Source organism: Schistocerca gregaria, chromosome 4, assembly GCF_023897955.1.
Source record: "Schistocerca gregaria isolate iqSchGreg1 chromosome 4, iqSchGreg1.2, whole genome shotgun sequence".
Classification (NCBI taxonomy): domain Eukaryota; kingdom Metazoa; phylum Arthropoda; class Insecta; order Orthoptera; family Acrididae; genus Schistocerca; species Schistocerca gregaria.
Genome location: NC_064923.1, coordinates 242,202,117 through 242,219,330, shown reverse-complemented (window position 1 = coordinate 242,219,330; position 17,214 = coordinate 242,202,117). Strand labels below are relative to the sequence as shown.

The following is a 17,214-nucleotide window of genomic DNA, read 5'->3' as shown; positions in this document are numbered from 1 at the left end:
ACTTCTGCACACTGATGGTGTTTTGGAATAGTAGTGGCTAAACTCTTAGGGCACAACAAGGCGGCTATCTTTTTAGGGAGGGTGGGTGGAGTAATTAGCTTGGATTCATCTCGTACAGTACTTGAGATATTGTCTACTTAAACCTTTCTGGGTCAAAATGGCTCTGAGCACTACGGGACTTAACATCTATGGTCGTCAGTCCCCTAGAACTCAGAACTACTTACACCTAACCAACCTAAGGCCATCACACTCATCTATGCCCGAGGCAGGATTTGAACCTGCGACCGTAGCGGTCACGCGGTTCCAGACTGAAGCGCCTAGACCTTTCTGGACTGGAATATGTACTGCTACTAAAGGTAGTGACTGTGCGAAAATCAATTGTATGTACTTACTGCCGATACTATTTCTAAGCTTTTGACAATTGTTTGTTCTTCTACATGCAACATAAGACACATGCGCAGCTATGCTCTGAGTTGAAACGAGAAATAACTGTAATCATGTGATAATGTAAATTTTTCCGGCGTAATAAATGTTGATTCTATTCGCGAGTACGCTGCCTGCTTTCATCGCCCTAACGACGCGATATTTCGACGGTCCAACTGGCCGCTACTTTCAGATGAGTCTGCAAATGCACTATCACGCCGGAAATGAGTTCCGGCGTGATTGTGCACATGCAGTCTCACCCGAAGATGGCTGCCAGCTGGACCGTCGAAATAACTTCTTGTCAGGGCGATGAAATCCGGCTGTTTACCGGTGAAGACCATAAATTGTAATGATATTTGGAATCTTGGGTCTATTATTTCTCAAACCAAATACGATAAAAAAAATTAAACATCGCGTTTCGTAATAGAGAACGCCTTTCGGAAGCTCTTGTAAGAGGATCTTTCATCAGACAAGAAAAACAGCGAATTATTGCGAATTCAGCTGCAGCGAAATTATTGCATATAAAGCTGCAGCGAAATGCTCTAGCGCTGCAACGAAATGTGTTGTGACGGGCCCGGGGCGTTTATTTCGGCCGTTATTACGGAGGGCCTCGCCATAAAAACGTGTGTGTGTTTGCGGGGTGGTGCACTCCTTTGGCGACCCACCGCCAAGCCAGCTCACCCGCCGGCCATTGCCTCGTCCGCAGCAACCTAGCCGCTTCCTCGCAGCTAGGGCCACGACGCTGCTTTTTACGATCCGCTCCTCTGGCGCCAATCGACCCGCCGTTAAGGAAGCTCGCAAAGCCCTGGTACGTCCCGAACTAGCGCCGACCGTGGAAAATGCTGGTAAACTCGTTCCTGTGCTGATGATGATTTACTGCGAGTGGCAACAGCTCGGGCGCTGTTACGAAAAACTAACTGGTTTGGAACGTCGACGAAGCGACCGTTGTCATTCATCTCATGTGTCCATTTCAAATCAAAGAAGAAACTGCGTCCTGAAGGGTCGTCATTCTGGAATTTTAGTTTATAGCCAACACCCGTCATTCTGTGGAGTTTCAGTCTGTGGTACACAGACGGAAAAAAATCGTAAAGCCTAGGAGAAGTTGTGAGACACAAACATATACATCTGAAAGAAGACGTACACTCAAATTTCGCACCCGTCGCATAAGAGTGCGCTAGTAGCACCACTATGAGGAAGCACATCAGATTTGCTTTATTTTATATCCCTCCTGGAAGGCGGCGCGAGGGTCTGCTCCTGTAACTCGGAGGGTAGGTCGAATGTAGGAAGCTAGGAGGAGCAGGTGAGGTAGAAATACGTCGGTACTGCAAGTAACATAAAAGATGTTTATTCTAGGTAAGACAAGTAATAAAATACGGGTACATAACTTGGGCTATGATGAGCACGTCGGTGCGAAGCAGGATCTATCAAAGCTAACAGAAGTTACACAGGCAACATCTGTAGTGGCTAGCTCACTATGAAAATGAAACAATGTTGGTTGCTTTTCTTCTCGTGATCAATTGGGCTGAATCTGGAGTGGCGCTCGTAGAGCTGCACAGCGCCGGCTAGAGGGCGCTGTCGTCGGTGTGGATCCTCCGCTCTCGTAGTGCCAACCTAAGAACTTGTACCTACGCAATGACATTGTAGCTATTCATACCACACTTTAAATTCACACTGTGAGTGTCGTGATCGTCAGTTACTCTGGAAATTGGATGTGGTGAGTTGACGTTAGTCAAGAACGCCTTTAAGGCGACAGAGACGCCATCAGCAGCACCCGATTGAGATTGCGCGATGTCGTGTTTTAAATTGAATAGTTCAGGTGTAGCACCTAATGTCAGTTTGCGCAAGCGCAATATCCAGATTCTCGACGTTGCGCTGACTGCTTATTCTCTGAAATTACGTACTTCATCACACAGATTTCCAGATCGAGACTCGTTTCGTAATTGTATTCGAATGGAGGAAACGAATTTTTCGAAGCAGCTTACCATCACGAGAAAAATATTTACTGGCAAGATAGAAATATGTGCCAGTCCATTAACCCATATATATTACCGAAAGTTTCGTAACAGCTAAAGCTTCCAGTTTGTAACTTGTGTTAACTCTCAGATATAGGCTGGCAGTCACGTTTTATTTCTTTCCAGTGGTGAAACATTCCACTTGCTAGCCGTTGGAAGAAGAATTGCAACAAATGCGTTATTTATACCAGATATCATTGACTTTCGAGATAATACTTCTATTAAATGAAAAAGAAAGACCCAGAATCATTAGAAAACGAAAGTGAGAAAAAAAATATTTGGAAGGAGGTGGTCACCAACCCTCTACCACCATCTCAATTATACAAAAAAACTTTCAACGCTGCCATTTGTGCCATAGATTCGACATACCAAACAAGCTTCTTTGTGTAGCATAGACTGTGTACAGACTGTAACTACAGATGTCATTATTTGATATTTGCCATTCAAATTATACCAGAAAGATTCTTTTGGTTAATCATTGTGACGTAGCACTGAAACGGTATACTTAGGCAGCACACAAGCACCTACCGACACGCAGTTTCCTATCATATTATTACAAGGAATTGTAGCTAAAACGTCTCGATTTCGAGAGACCCTCAGTCTGCTGATGCTATGAAACAGCTTATATTCATATCACGCTCTCTACGAGAAACAAAACCAACAATTACGATTTTTAAAGCAATGCAATATGGCTGCTCCTCTTCTCCTCGTGACGTGATACGATGTCGCATCTTATTGATTACTTTCTTTCCCACGAGGAACAGATCTAACATGACGGATTCTTTATTTTACGCTCCGCTGTAACGTCATCAGCTCTTCCTCCAAGTGCGTTTATATGTCCCGTGATAGGACAGCTTAAGGTGGGAGAAGGGTCGGAGATTTTTAGCTACGTAATTGACATCCAGTCGTTAGCCAATTTCCTTCTTGAAACGTCTCTCTTTGTTTTAGATGTTTTTAATAGTGCAAAATACGTTTCGTGCTACTTGTTGAGAATTGAAAACTTGATACTTGTTGCTGGTACATAGGGTTATACCTGTCGAATATCGTTAAGGCCCATCTCTACATCGCAGTCAACAGGCCGGTTACAATTTACTCCATGGGTCTGGAGAGGATTGGGAATCAACCCGGGCGGGGCGATGTAGTCAGCTTCCGCAATATCCTCATCTTAAACGGTCTCCGCAAACACCTTCCTTCGCCTACTCTTAACACTGGAAAAAAAAGTTTCTATTTCGTGGTTATTTCTGTTAAAGGACTGCCTTCTGGGCAGAGTTTAAACAGCCTCTCTCTCAATCCTGTTCCAAACAGCGATCATCGTACAAAATCTTCCCAGGACGCAGGACCAGGTGTCCTCAGATGAACACCTTACTATTGCTGTGTTATGTCTCTCCATAACGTCACTGACTATCTTGAACACTGTAGCTATACACCGATGAAACAAGACGCTGTGATTACAGGTTTAATGGCTTGTTGCCCTTTTTTCAAACACACTACAAGAGAGATTCCCTTGACTTGGATACTAAGTCCTTGACAGCATTCCAGAAGCATGTGGCACCACTTATTTGCACACAGGTCAAAACAATTTCCATAAATTACGGGGTGGTATCTTACGGGCACATAGGTTGAGACCGATATGTGTTCCAATAGCTGCGTATCAGGCCCATTTTCTGATTAAAACGTTTATTTATTTCACGGTATGGCTAGGGCCCCCCTTTAGGCAGACCTTTCGCCGGGTGCCGGTCTTTCAATTTGACGCCTCTTTGGCGACCTGCAGTCAATGAGGATGATAGGATGATGATGATGATGATGATGTTGACAGCGCAACACCCAGTCCCTGGGCGAAGGAAACTCCCCGACCCAGCGGGGAATCGAACCCGACGCCAGAGGACTGACAATCCGTCACGCTGACCATTCAGCTACCGGGGGCGGACACCAAAACATTAATGTGAGCTCAATACAATGCCCCCCTCCCCAAACCACAAAGCACTGTAGCACGATTCTAACCTGGCGATAAGGAGAGTTTTCCTGCTGGAAGCTGTCATCAGTGTAGGGGGAGAAATTAAGCGTGAAACGATGTAGGCGGTCCGCAATTGTTCATGTAATTCACTGCTGTCATGATGCCTTCGATTACCACCACAGATGCCATGGAAACTCGTATGGCGTAATTCTGCCCTCAGCGAACTGCTTCTGTGGCGCGATGCAGGTTTCTTGCAGCCATTCGCCTGGATGACGGCACCTAACAAGAAATGGGGTTCATTCGACAGGCGACACGTTTCTATTGATCTACAGTGAAAGCTCAGTGGTGCTGTGCCCACTGCCATAGTAGCTGACGATGTCGTTGGGTCAGCACACGAACACGTAGGGTAGTGGAGCTCCATGTTCAACAACGGCCTATGATCTGTGTGCTCCGTAACACTTGTGCCTGCACCAGCACTTTGCTCTGTCGTCAGACCTGCCACAGATCGCTGCCTATCCTGGGTTACACAGTGATGGACCCTCCGACCTCTACGTTTTGCGATGAGACGACTACGTCCAATAACATACGGCCTACTCGTTATCTCAGCATCTACTTTCCGTAGGTACTCACGACAGTAGTAGGCCAACAGGCGACCAGTTTCGTCGTTTCAGAGACTCTAGTTTCCAACCGCGACTCCACAACAATGTGCACTCTGTCCAAACTTCTTATATCAGTGGATTTCCTCATTTGTGGCCCGTATCTTCGCTATGATGACTGCCCATTCGTTTCTCTTCCCCCTACAGTCTTTCCTTACTGCGTCACGTACCCGCAATACCACCAAGAGACATTCAACCTCGCTGTGCGCAGAGGTCATAATGTTTTGGCTCATCAGTGTAAATATCCAGTATTGCCCCATTAGAACGGTGTTAGGTGCCTCTTACATCAGGAAGACATTTTTACCAGTTTTAATAAATTACTGTCTCTTTATTGATGGATTCACGATAGTTAGGAAGTGCTGTAGTCCGTAGCCGGCCATGAGTAGGAAAGCACTTCCCACGCTGGCTGGCTAGGTGACGAAGCGACCATATGTCGCGCGTAGTGGGGTGGGGCTCGGCGCTGGACCGTAGCAGCAAGAGTCAGCCTGGGAAATATACATGACGGGAAGTACCGCCATCTTGGCGCCAAAGTCACCGATTTTGTTTATTTATATTTAATATTTAGTCATTTATGATAACATGAGTACTAGGAGGAGCCTGAGGATGTTTGCAACATTTTGCCTCGTTAAAATTCACACCCGTTCATTAACAAATGCATATCTTAGTAAGTACGAACTTGATCGAAAATCCACGGACTTTGACGAAACCAGTAAGAAATACGGACTGCGCACCAAAGTGGGCAGTCGGCGTTAAGAGCTGTAATTGGATGGTAGCCATGCTCTCGGTTACGAGTAGTTTGTGACATGAGTGTTTCATTATTGATCTAATAGAAAGAAAAGTGATATTACGGCATTATGGATGTTAATTTCTAGTAAATAGATACCCCAAAGTTGATCGACAGCAATTTCAGATAATTAGCTGCCACCGACAGAGACATCCAATGCGCCAATGGAGAATCTGCATGGGACGACATTTACTAGAGATGCACCGCGCACAGGTAGGAGGAAATCCGACGACACGACCCACCATGGCGGATCAAGAAAGGTCCGACTTACACTCGCAAATTCTGGGTGGAAATACTGACCAGTTATACTGTACGTTACATATACCAGCCTCTATGGACTCGCGGCTAAGCTGAGTAATAACAGTACCAGTTTAGAAGCGAGGGGATCTTGCAACTGGATTGTCCGTTTGGTAACGAATCAAACTGTTAGCATTACTACAGTCTTTGAACCGATTTAATGGCTAAACTCAGATCGGGTGCAACCCCAGTTCACTGATGAGGAGTAGGATGTCAGAAGCAGAAGTGGAGTGTGTGATTGTACTCTGTAACCAGGGACGTTGTGACACGCCATGTCGTCCGTCCGCAGGTGCACCTGGAGGACGGGTCCAGAGGGCTGCAGCCGCTGCCGGCCACGACGGTAGTCGCCATCTGCTGTTCGCTGTTGCTCGTCGCTGTCCTCACAGCCACCGCCCTGCTCTGGAAGTGAGTACAGTACACTTGGCCACTGTTTCTATGTTTCGATACGTGGAACTGTTTCAGTGTTTCGGGACGGCTGTGGTTCACTGTTTCGAAACAGTGGTGTTTCATTCCACTCCTGTCTCGGATAACCGGACCAGATTCGATCTCGAGCCAGACACAGGCACTGTATCGTTGTTTCAAAATAAGGCTGTTTCAGTCCACCTGTGCTTGGAACGGACTAATTGTATCGAAACAGTGATGTTTCATTCCGCTCTGTGTCGGACGAGATTCGGGCTCGGCATAGGTAATGAAACACAACATAGCACTTCATAAAAAAATTTCAAGAGTGTCGAAATCTTTTTGAAAAGCAATAGCATGAAGCTTAAGATATCCGAAAATAAAGCTTCGTTTGTAGCTGACTGTCCTATTACGAAATGGAGTAACATCTGCTTTATAAACACTAACCAAACAATAAAACAACGCATACTATTCACATTCAAAATAAAAAGTATGTGAAAATCGTTCAGTTAAATTACACTTTTTTTTATAACATACGCTTCTCTATTCATGTACAGTAATCATATTAAGAAACGCAAGTAAGCCTACAACATTTTGAATAAAAAAAGGCATAGAATGACAGTTATTAGACATATACGTAAATTTGATGTAGGTACAATTGCAAGCAATCTGTTTGACGTATTACTGATGGTGTAATGGTGAACGGGAAGGGCTGGGAAGCATGATGAATTTATAGTAACGGTTCGAAACACCTTGAAAGACAATTTTTTTGTTATATTGGCGTTATTTGTGAGTCTATAGTCACTGTGCTTATTATCCACAATGATTCCCTTTGTGTGAATGGAAATTTGCAGGATGGGTATGTGGGAATCCCAGTAGCATATCCGTTGTTTCTGCAGTTTGCTCCCACCTCCAGTTCCGTTCGTCGTGGTTTTTCTGTCTTCAGCTATGGCTGTCCTCAGCCAATTGAAAAGTATGAAAGTCACACGACACGAAAGGAGCGCATTTGCTGAATGAAATATGAAACTGCCAAGACGACTAAGTGATAGTTTCATACTTCCTGCGATATGATTAGCGCTCTCGCTCCTCATTTGTGTTTATATGGACATACTTATAAAGTAGACATTCAAGATGATAAAATGTGTAGGTTTATTAAATTACAAAATACAAACTGTTTTACTGTTTCGAAACAGCGTATCGAAACATTACATTGTACTGTTTCATTTGTTTCGAAAGAGTTACGTGTTTCAGTTTGCCCATCTCTAGAGTACAGCTTGTCACTGACTGCATCGCTGACTGCATTATGCGCCTTCGTCGGGAGCGCGCGGGTGCTGCACTCTAGTGGACAGTCACTAAACAAACACTCTTCAAGGAATTAATAGTTACGCGCAAAGTAGCGTGTCAGTGTAAATATGACTGAAATGAGAACTTCAGGCTCTAGGAAATATATTCGTAATGGCTGTTGCTCTATAATGCACACACCTGAATGACAAACTGAATTCAAGTAGTAAATGATACAGCAATCAGTCGCAAATGATGTTTATTGCATGTCTAAATTTTGGTCACTGTGTGGCTATATGCGGTGCTTAAAAATGTAAATAACCAGTGACAGTAAGGTAAAATGCATGTCTCATAGAAATTACAGTCGCATAAGCTTCAAATATGAGACAATCATAAAATACGTGTCAGTAAAACTAAGTTCACACGTTATAACCTCTTGTATGTGCACAGAGTCCCAACTAAACTATTCATGTCGGTGGTTGGACTCACAATGAAGTCACTGTTTACACTCCCAACAAAGCTGGCTTCAGTGTACGTCTTACCAATCTACAGCGCCCACGTTACATGCATGATGCAGTGACAAGTAACTGGGGCCCTTTGGCTATTTCACACGATAACCACCATGTATAATTGTAAAACGTTAGTCACTGGTTTTAAATAGAACTGCCTTATTTGTTTTGTGTACATAAGTTTTGGAAAAGTATAAAATAATAAATAAAATGAGAAAACACACATTGTGAAAAAAAAGTTAATACAACTTTTTGTCGCTGTATCTAATATACATTGAAGTGCCAAAGAAGTAAGTGGCACAAACTAACATCGCGGACGCGATCGAACCGCGGTATTTACCGTCTAGGCATGGTTGAACTACAGACAACAGGAGCCGTGTACCACCTCCTTGGTGGAATACCTGGAACTGATCGGCTGTCAGAACCCCTCCGTCTAATAGGCGCTTCTCATGCATGGTTGTTTACATATTTGGGTGAGTTTAGTGACATCTCTGAACAGTCAAAGGGACTATGTCTGTGATACAGTATCCACAGTCAACGTCTATCTTCAGGAGTTCTGGCAACCGGGGTGCCGGGGTGATGCAAAACTTTTTTTGATGTGTGTATATGCAGGGAGGATGCTGTAGAATGGTATGATGTATACTGAGGCCAGCTGTGTTGTAAGTGTAAACAGCGGCCTCAGTGTGAACTCAATATCTGACGTGGAATAGTCCAGTCTGGACTACGTGCGTGTATAAGTGGTTTTTATTTTTTAACTTACATTTACTAGTATATATTTTATAAGTTACTTACATGTAAGGCGTATGAAACTACGCATTTAATAAGGCATGAATGTTACCTTACTCTAATTGGTTCGTTAGGTGTTTTTAAGACTGAAGATGGCCACACAGTGACCGAAGTCTTGATATGGAATAAACATCATTTACAATTGACTGCTGTACCTTTTACTACTTGAAATGAATACAGTCGCTGGGTACGACTAATGCCCTGTGGAATCAAACCTGTTAGAAAAATTGAATGTTTGGCACTATTCGTTGTGGCTGCCTCTGATGTAGATGACAGCTGGAGAAGTTCATTGCTTGCTCTTGAGTAACGACAGTTCCAGCCGATCATAATCGCCATCTCTCAAGTAATTTAACTCTGCGTGTGATCATTGCTTGTACAGCCCTCTCGCAGTGTCCGGAGCAAGTATGGTGGGTCTGACACACCGGTGTCAATGTGTTTTTTTTTCCATTTCCAGGAGTGTATGTTCAACGTAAGTGGAAAGTTTCTGAAACTATAGTAAGCGTTTTCTTTTTAGTCACGGCCTCGAATGTAGTCACTTACGATTTTTCATTCGGTGCAAGGCAGTTTATTTCCCACCAGAACGTAACGCACCGGTAACCCGTGATACATACCGTGTACTTTGCTCTCTAGAGAAAACAATACACACATACTGAATGTCAAGTGCGACAAGTTAAAACGTGACGATGACTGGAGAGAGGTCATGTTTGTTACATTTCGCGTGCCATGTTCTGATTCCGCACACCTAGTTTGTAGCGCTTCACCTCTTACAATGAGAAATACCTACCGTGATACAGTAGTACGTCACACACAATAACCTTGCAAACTTGCTTGCGGGAAGTTCAATGTGGAGGGCTGCTTTGAATGAACCGCAAAGGTAAATTATAATAAACTGCCTTTGATTCTTCTATTGATAATCAGATGGAGGCTTGCTTACATCGCCTTTTCTAAAGCCGTATCGATACTCCATTGAATTTCTTTCCCGTAGGCCCCAGCTGCTGACATACGACTTAAAGACAGACGATTTTATAGTGGCTTTCGTGGATACTTCTACAATAAATGCTACAATAATATCTCCTCTGAGCGCTATCGTATACACAAAGCGGTGAGCTCTCCTTCTCCCCCCCCCCCCCTCTCTCTCTCTCTCTCTCTCTCTCTCTCTCTCTCTCTCTCTCTCTCTCTCTCTCTCTCTCTCTCTCTCTCTCCTTTTTTTGTTTCATTTCACATCGTCGCTGTATAAGAACAATACCTCTGCAAATTGAGTGACGTTTAATATTCGTGATCTATACGTGATCACAATATGGATGGTAGAACTAGAGTGAGTACAAATATTTCCTTAGAAAATTTTAACCTACTTTTAATTAAACGAAATAATCACTCGTAGTGCACATATGTTGCAGTTATGATGGCAAACAATTGCTCAGTCACCCTTGTCTTCAGTCTTCTTCCTAAGATAATTTGTCGTCAAAATAAAGTAAAAGTTCTTCATTAAACCAAATAAACAATTATCTATTATTCTGGAACGGAATACGAAACTGTATTCAATAGCTTTGGTCACTTCCATTCTATAACAACGATAACCTATAGTTAAGCAGTAATATTTCTCATTTGAGCACACTACATCAAGAACGTTACTTTCCTCGTAAGTCATGTCCTTGACTTTTATCAGGATAATTTTACATTACAGACCGTCATCATCTCAATAACTTTGTCAGTTCGCGAATTATTGTGTTTCTTTGTCCATTGGTTGTGCGTCCAGTTCCTTATGGATTAAACTGCTGTGGTCATCGCTCCATAGACTCACACACTACTTAAACTAACTTATGCTAAGAACAACACACACACACACACACACACACACACACACACACACACACACACACACACACACACACACCTGAGGGAGGACTGGTATCTCAGGCACGAGGCTCCATTGATTGTTCATGAAAGAGATTATTAGTCTTTCGATGTTAGATTTCTGTCCTGGGATGCAAAGTAACCATTCTGTTAATTTCGAATAAAATTCTTCATCACGATGTTGGTTAAAATAAGCTGTTCGCGTTTCAGCGGACAAAATCTTTTTAATGTAAAAATCGTCTCCTTTCCTTCCTTCATGAATTTTGTTAAATGTTGCAACTGATCACAAAATTTACTGCCATCCAACTTTTTTTTAATGGCATTTGTTGGTATATCTATACATTCTTATGGATGTCCTTACTCCGCTTATGCTTATTCCTTACAATTACGCCATTAGCTTGGAATGGGCTTTATTTATGCAGTCTCTACTTCTCGCCTAACAACAATCGGACAGGCCGGACTTCTATAAACAACATTAGTCGGTTAAGTCCATCAGTCATTCGTAACATTACATTAATCTTTTGTTAACCTCTGCAGGTCAGTGTTTAAGAACTGAACTTGTAGATATATTGGAATAAGACTGGGTAAATTCATCTGTATTGTCATATAGATATTTAATCATTCGAACACTTAATATTAGTACTAGAAGCTACGCACTTTGCTTCCAAACTTGATACAGTTTTCCCCCGCCATTTATTGTCCCTCAAGGACAACTCAACCTATTCGCATCGCTTTCGTGCACTCTCGGTCCATATGGCGTACCCACCTGTTACTTGTGGAGTGGGTAACCTATCTTTCCTATAGACACCAGTGTACGCAGTTACATCTACGTGATTACTCTCCAGCATACAGTTAACTGCTTGGCACGTGTAGGTCGGATACGATCTAGTACATCATAGTCCGCAATGTGACATAAATGCCACAAACTGACCGACTCACGTGTTGAGCTTGGTACAGATATCTCTCTTCAAGGACATTCGAGAAGAAAGGCTGGAGTCCGTGGACGATTTTAGTTCAACCCTTACATTCTCACAAATGATTAACACAGAATATGCTGTGCAAAGACTACACGAAGATACCTAACTATCTAAAAATTATTTAAATACTTCCTTCTCTTCAGGTGTTGTTGCGTCCAGAGAAAAAAATGCTCGATTTCATCAATGAGATACTACAGGCCTGGGATCCCTCTTCCCCAGTATTGTTTGGACCTACGACTAACCTGTTAAATACTTTGTATTATACGTATATACACAATGCAAAACACCGTATGTTTTATTTTATTTAGCCATCCCCAGGTTTTCAGTTATAATGACGCAAACTAACTAATTTCGGTGCTAGCTAACAGCCTACACACATTTTAGATCAGTAGACAGTACAATTTAGTCGAAAGCGATCTTTAAAATTTTAAAAAATGTATTCTGTGGTGTTCATAAAATCAGAAAATAAAATTACTCTTTTATTTTCACTTGGTCACACGATTTCGCGTTTCTGAACTTTTCTTGTATCCTTTTCGTGTTACATAATCAAAAGAAAGTCGTTTTAAGTGATCCTATGGTCTTATACCCAAAACTCCGTTGTCGTGCCATACAGTAACAAGCAAACAGAGGACCTCGTTGCGTTTAGCTGCACAACAGTGGTTCTGAACTAATGTGTCGTGGACAGATGACGCATGTCGGCATGAGCGAGGGGGAATCTATTTCTGTCGGTCAAGGGCTCTGTTTCAGAGCGTGGACAGCTATGTAGTTCTTTTCTATTTTTTTTTATACGACCCTCTATTTCAGCGACTGCAGTGGTAGTAGTAATATTTACAAAGATAAGAATTTATTTAGCTGCAGCATGAAACATCTGCGAGTGTGACGGGAGAATTAGCCGTTTGGCTGCATCGATTCGTGTGGCGCTTTGTGTACTGAAAGGTCGGCGCGCCTGCCCTTATCTGTAGCTTTCGACGCACAAACGTACTCGTTATCTCTGGCCTGACTCAGCGTTCGGTTATTGAGCCCATGTCTACAGCGGGTATTGCGTTATTGAGCCAGGTATCCGATAGCGCAACGACAAACATTCCATTCCGACGTGTTCCGCCGATAACGCTTTGCCGGCAGGTTATCCACCTCTGTCGGACAACGCGACGCGATGCGACCTGCGAACGCGATAGCTTTCGTCTGGTACACCCGCCCGCTGACCTCTGTGGCGGATTAGCGTGAAATGCACTACAAGCAGATCTCCGTGTGCTTTGTGCAGTAGCTGTTCTACGGTCACGTGTGCCTTTTGTTCCATGAAACTTCTAAAATATGTACACTTATTTTTTAAGACATAACGAGAAAAAAATGAAGCTTGCTGACAAGCGTTTTCAGGTTCATTTTTTCGCTCTTGTGGTTGGGTGCCCTGCACTTCCACTTAATTCACAGCTAGTCTCTGCCTTGCGTTCTCTGATAAGTGAATTTCACCTTTCCTTTTACACACTGCAAGAGATTGTTTCGGGAAGTCAGTAGGTGAAATCATACATCTGCATGAATGTCTGGGAACAGTCCACTTCCGCATCATCAGTAAACTGAATCACATGTTTGAACTCCATCTTTAATACTGTTGTATGTGGTTGCATACTCATATGGTACAATCGCCTGATTTTACATTTAGAATTCACCACTTAGTAGTGGATTGATCCCTGTCCGAGACCAACCAAATTATAATTAATCCCATATCCTGCAAGAGACTGGACATTCATATCCTAAGCTTCCAGTTACTGTCAAAATAATGTGTTCAGCCATATTAGTTTATTTAGCTCGCTTGACTATTTGTAAGGCAGGGCTTAACAACTCACTGATATAGAGAGCGAGCATTCGCGCCTGCTCAGGCTTTTGCTCGCGAGCACAGCAGAGCAGTGGCTAGGCTTTTGCTCGCGAGCAAAGCAGTGGCTGTGTAAGGATAGTGAGGGAATGTCGCGCGCATCATGTTCTCGCTACAGTAAAAGGGAAGCGCCAACTGTGAAATAGGGCAGATTCAGCTTTAGCAGCGGATCCATCTAATAGCAGCACTGAGTAACACTGATAATATCACTTTTATATAATTTATTGGCCTTTGGCGTTAACAATTAAGCCGGAGAAGTGAATAACTACAGATTTGGTATACATTATCACGTGTACAGCACACACATTAGAAATTACATTAATTCCAGGTAAACTTCATACTACATTCTGTGCAATCACGCACTCAACAAAGTCGATGTATCACAGCTTCTAACTCTGGAACCTTTGAGTCAGACTTATACCTGGGTATCCGCTTCTTGCAGAAACTGGGCAACGCTGACATAGTGCGTTGTACTTACAATATATTCGCACTTCAATCTACAGTGCGACGAATTTTATCGTTTTACACAGGAAGATGGGTTTGCAAAATGCTCAGTGCATCGTAACACATTGAATACGTTCAGTGAGTTGAATTTACAAAGGCACTACCTGTCTCACCAAGTCAGAGAGTATGGAAACGGAAAATGTGAGTGATCTAACAGTGCACAACAGGTTTTAAAACTTAGAAGGAAGCTCTCTACAGTTTAACGAGATTAGGCAGAAAAACTAAGTGACTGTCTTCCAATGAGCTACAAAATTTCACTACTGGCAGTACGGTCTTCCACAGATGGCGATGTAACAAAAGTTTGCTTGGTGGTTCCAGCTGAGCATTTATGGCCACATCCGATAGAAGTTTCTCGTAGTGCCGTTATCAAACATGACAAGCGTACGTCCCCCCTCCCAGGTTATGAAAGACGGTGACCAGAGCCACCTTGCAAAATCTTCGTAAAGGTCTTGTTGCATATTCTTTAACGCTCTATTAACGTCTAGATATCACAGGCACATAACTGGATGTGTTCAAAATGGTTCAAATGGCTCTGAGCACTATGGGACTCAACTGCTGCGGTCATCAACCCCCTAGAACTACTTAAACCTAACTAACCTAAGGACATCAAACACATCTATGGCCGAGGCAGGATTCGAACTTGCGACCGTAGAGGTCGCGCGGTTCCAGACTGTTAACGCCTAGAACCGCTCGGCCACTTCGGCCGGCTGGATGTGACAGTCTTACCAGAAAAGAAAGTGTAGAAAATTTAGGTTTGTTACCCAGAGAGGTAGCGCGGTGTTTAGCACACTGGATTCGAAGTCAAACCTGCATCCGGCCATCCCGATTTAGGTTGTCCGTGATTCCTTTGAAAGAGCACGAGCTGGCTGGTGTGGCCTAGCGGTTCTAGGCACTTCAGTCTGGAACCGTGTGACCGCTACGGTCGCAGGTTCGAATCCTGCCTCGGGCATGGATGTGTGTGACGTCCTTAGGTTAGTTAGGTTTAAGTAATTCTAAGTTCTAGGGGACTGATGACCTCAGATGTTAAGTCCCATAGTGCTCAGAGTCATTGTGAAAGAGCACGGCCTTCTTCCTTCCCCATCCTTCCCCAATCCGATGGGACCGATTTCCTCGCTGTTTGGTCCCCTCTCCTAAATAAATTAATTAACCAACCAACCTGAAGTTTGTCGAGGAATTTATGAGTTTGTGTGTGTACAGACTGAGCGCCAGTTATACTGCGAAACAAATTAGGATTAATAGCGTAGCGGAACAGGAAAAAGAATAATCTTAGAGTACAGAGTTCGTATTGACAATCTGCTTGAAGTATCTACAATGCAGCAAGAACGTAAAGCCATTCTAGATTTTTCCAGGTTTTTTCCTCAAGAAGTCACCATCCTATTTCCTGTGGTGATGGTGGGGGTACAGTGCTCGATGCTCGCAGACTTGAGCTCACCCTCTGCTTGCGGAGCGCCTTTGCTGTCCTGACATCAGGGAATCACACTCACCATTACACTAACTGCTGGTAATGCTGAATTATCAATGAAGTATGAGGAGTATAGTGTATTGAAAATAAAGATTAACTGCGAGAACTGAGAAGATAATCATAAATGAAACTAGTATACACTGTCTCTTCGTAAGATGAACGGCGAATGTTCATTCATTAAGTAAGTCTCACAGTGAATAATGATATCCTTGCACTGGAAAAATAAAGTGGCTGTTGGGCACTACCCCAGTAAGTAATTTTCCATGGTCCAGTAAGTTCTAGTAATCAGACGTAACTGCCAGCTGATTCCCCGTTTCAGTTACCACACGCATAGTCTCTGTGCACCATAACCCAGATAAAGCATGTCGCCATAACTGTTTTTAAACATTTCGGGTTCCACTGGCATTCAATTAAGTTGTTGAAGTTAGCGAGGTGACCCTAATATTTATGTGCCCACTACTATTTCCAAAAGAATCCCTACAATTTTTCTCGTGGCAAGTGAAAACAGTAAGAGATATTTATTTCATGAACAGAAGTCCGGCAATTGTATGTATCTTGGCTTTTGTTCATGAGAATACTTAGGGGAGAAAACGCCATCATTGTCTCGAAGTTCCACTTGCGGAAAGCCTCTAGTGAAACTGGAAACCTTGATCACTAACTGCAGAAACGTGGAATAGCAATTACGGATCATGCTGCGATTATCTACACAGAGTACGAGAAAGAACTTGCCCCCCCCCCCCCCCCCCATCTAACAGCCGTGTACCGCAAGTCTCCAGAGGAACAGAAGGTTCCAAATGATTGGAAAAGAGCACAGGTAGTCCCAGTCTTCAAGAAGGGTCGTCGAGCAGATGCGCAAAGCTATAGACCTATATCTCTGACCTCGATCTGTTGTAGAATTTTAGAACATGTCCTTTGCTTGAGTATCATGTCGTTTTTGGAAACCCAGAATCTACTCAGTAGGAATCAACAAGGATTCCGGAAACAGCGATCGTGTGAGACCCAACTCCCTTTATTTTTTCATGAGATCCAGAAAATATTAGATACAGGCTCCCAGGTAGATGCTATTTTCCGTGACTTCCGGAAGGCGTTCGATACAGTTCCGCACTGTCGGCCGATAAAAAAAAGTAAGAGCCTACGGAATATCAGACCAGCTGTGTGGCTGGATTGAAGAGGTTTTAGCAAACAGAACACAGCATGTTGTTATCAATGGAGGGACGTCTACAGACGTTAAAGTAACCTCTGGCGTGCCACAGGGGAGTGTTAGGAGACCATTGCTTTTCACAATATATATAAATGACCTAGTAGATAGTGTCGGAAGTTCCATGCGGCTGTTCGCGGATGATGCTGTAGTATACAGAGAAGTTACAGCACTAGGAAATTGTAGCGAAATGCAGGAATATCTGCAGCGGATAGGCACTTGGTGCAGGGAGTGGCAACTGACAGTTAACA

At 43.3% G+C, this 17,214-nt stretch overlaps 1 protein-coding gene across 2 annotated transcripts in view; it reads left to right on the top strand.

Annotated features, from left to right (window-relative positions):
- Positions 1-17,214, top strand: part of LOC126267144 (uncharacterized) — a 296,096-nt gene that overhangs the window by 181,589 nt on the left and 97,293 nt on the right. For both annotated transcript variants that reach the window (XM_049972072.1, XM_049972073.1), the window contains exon 3: positions 6,416-6,531. In XM_049972072.1, coding sequence (XP_049828029.1) covers positions 6,416-6,531 — 116 coding nt within the window. The remainder of the gene's footprint in view (positions 1-6,415; positions 6,532-17,214) is intronic.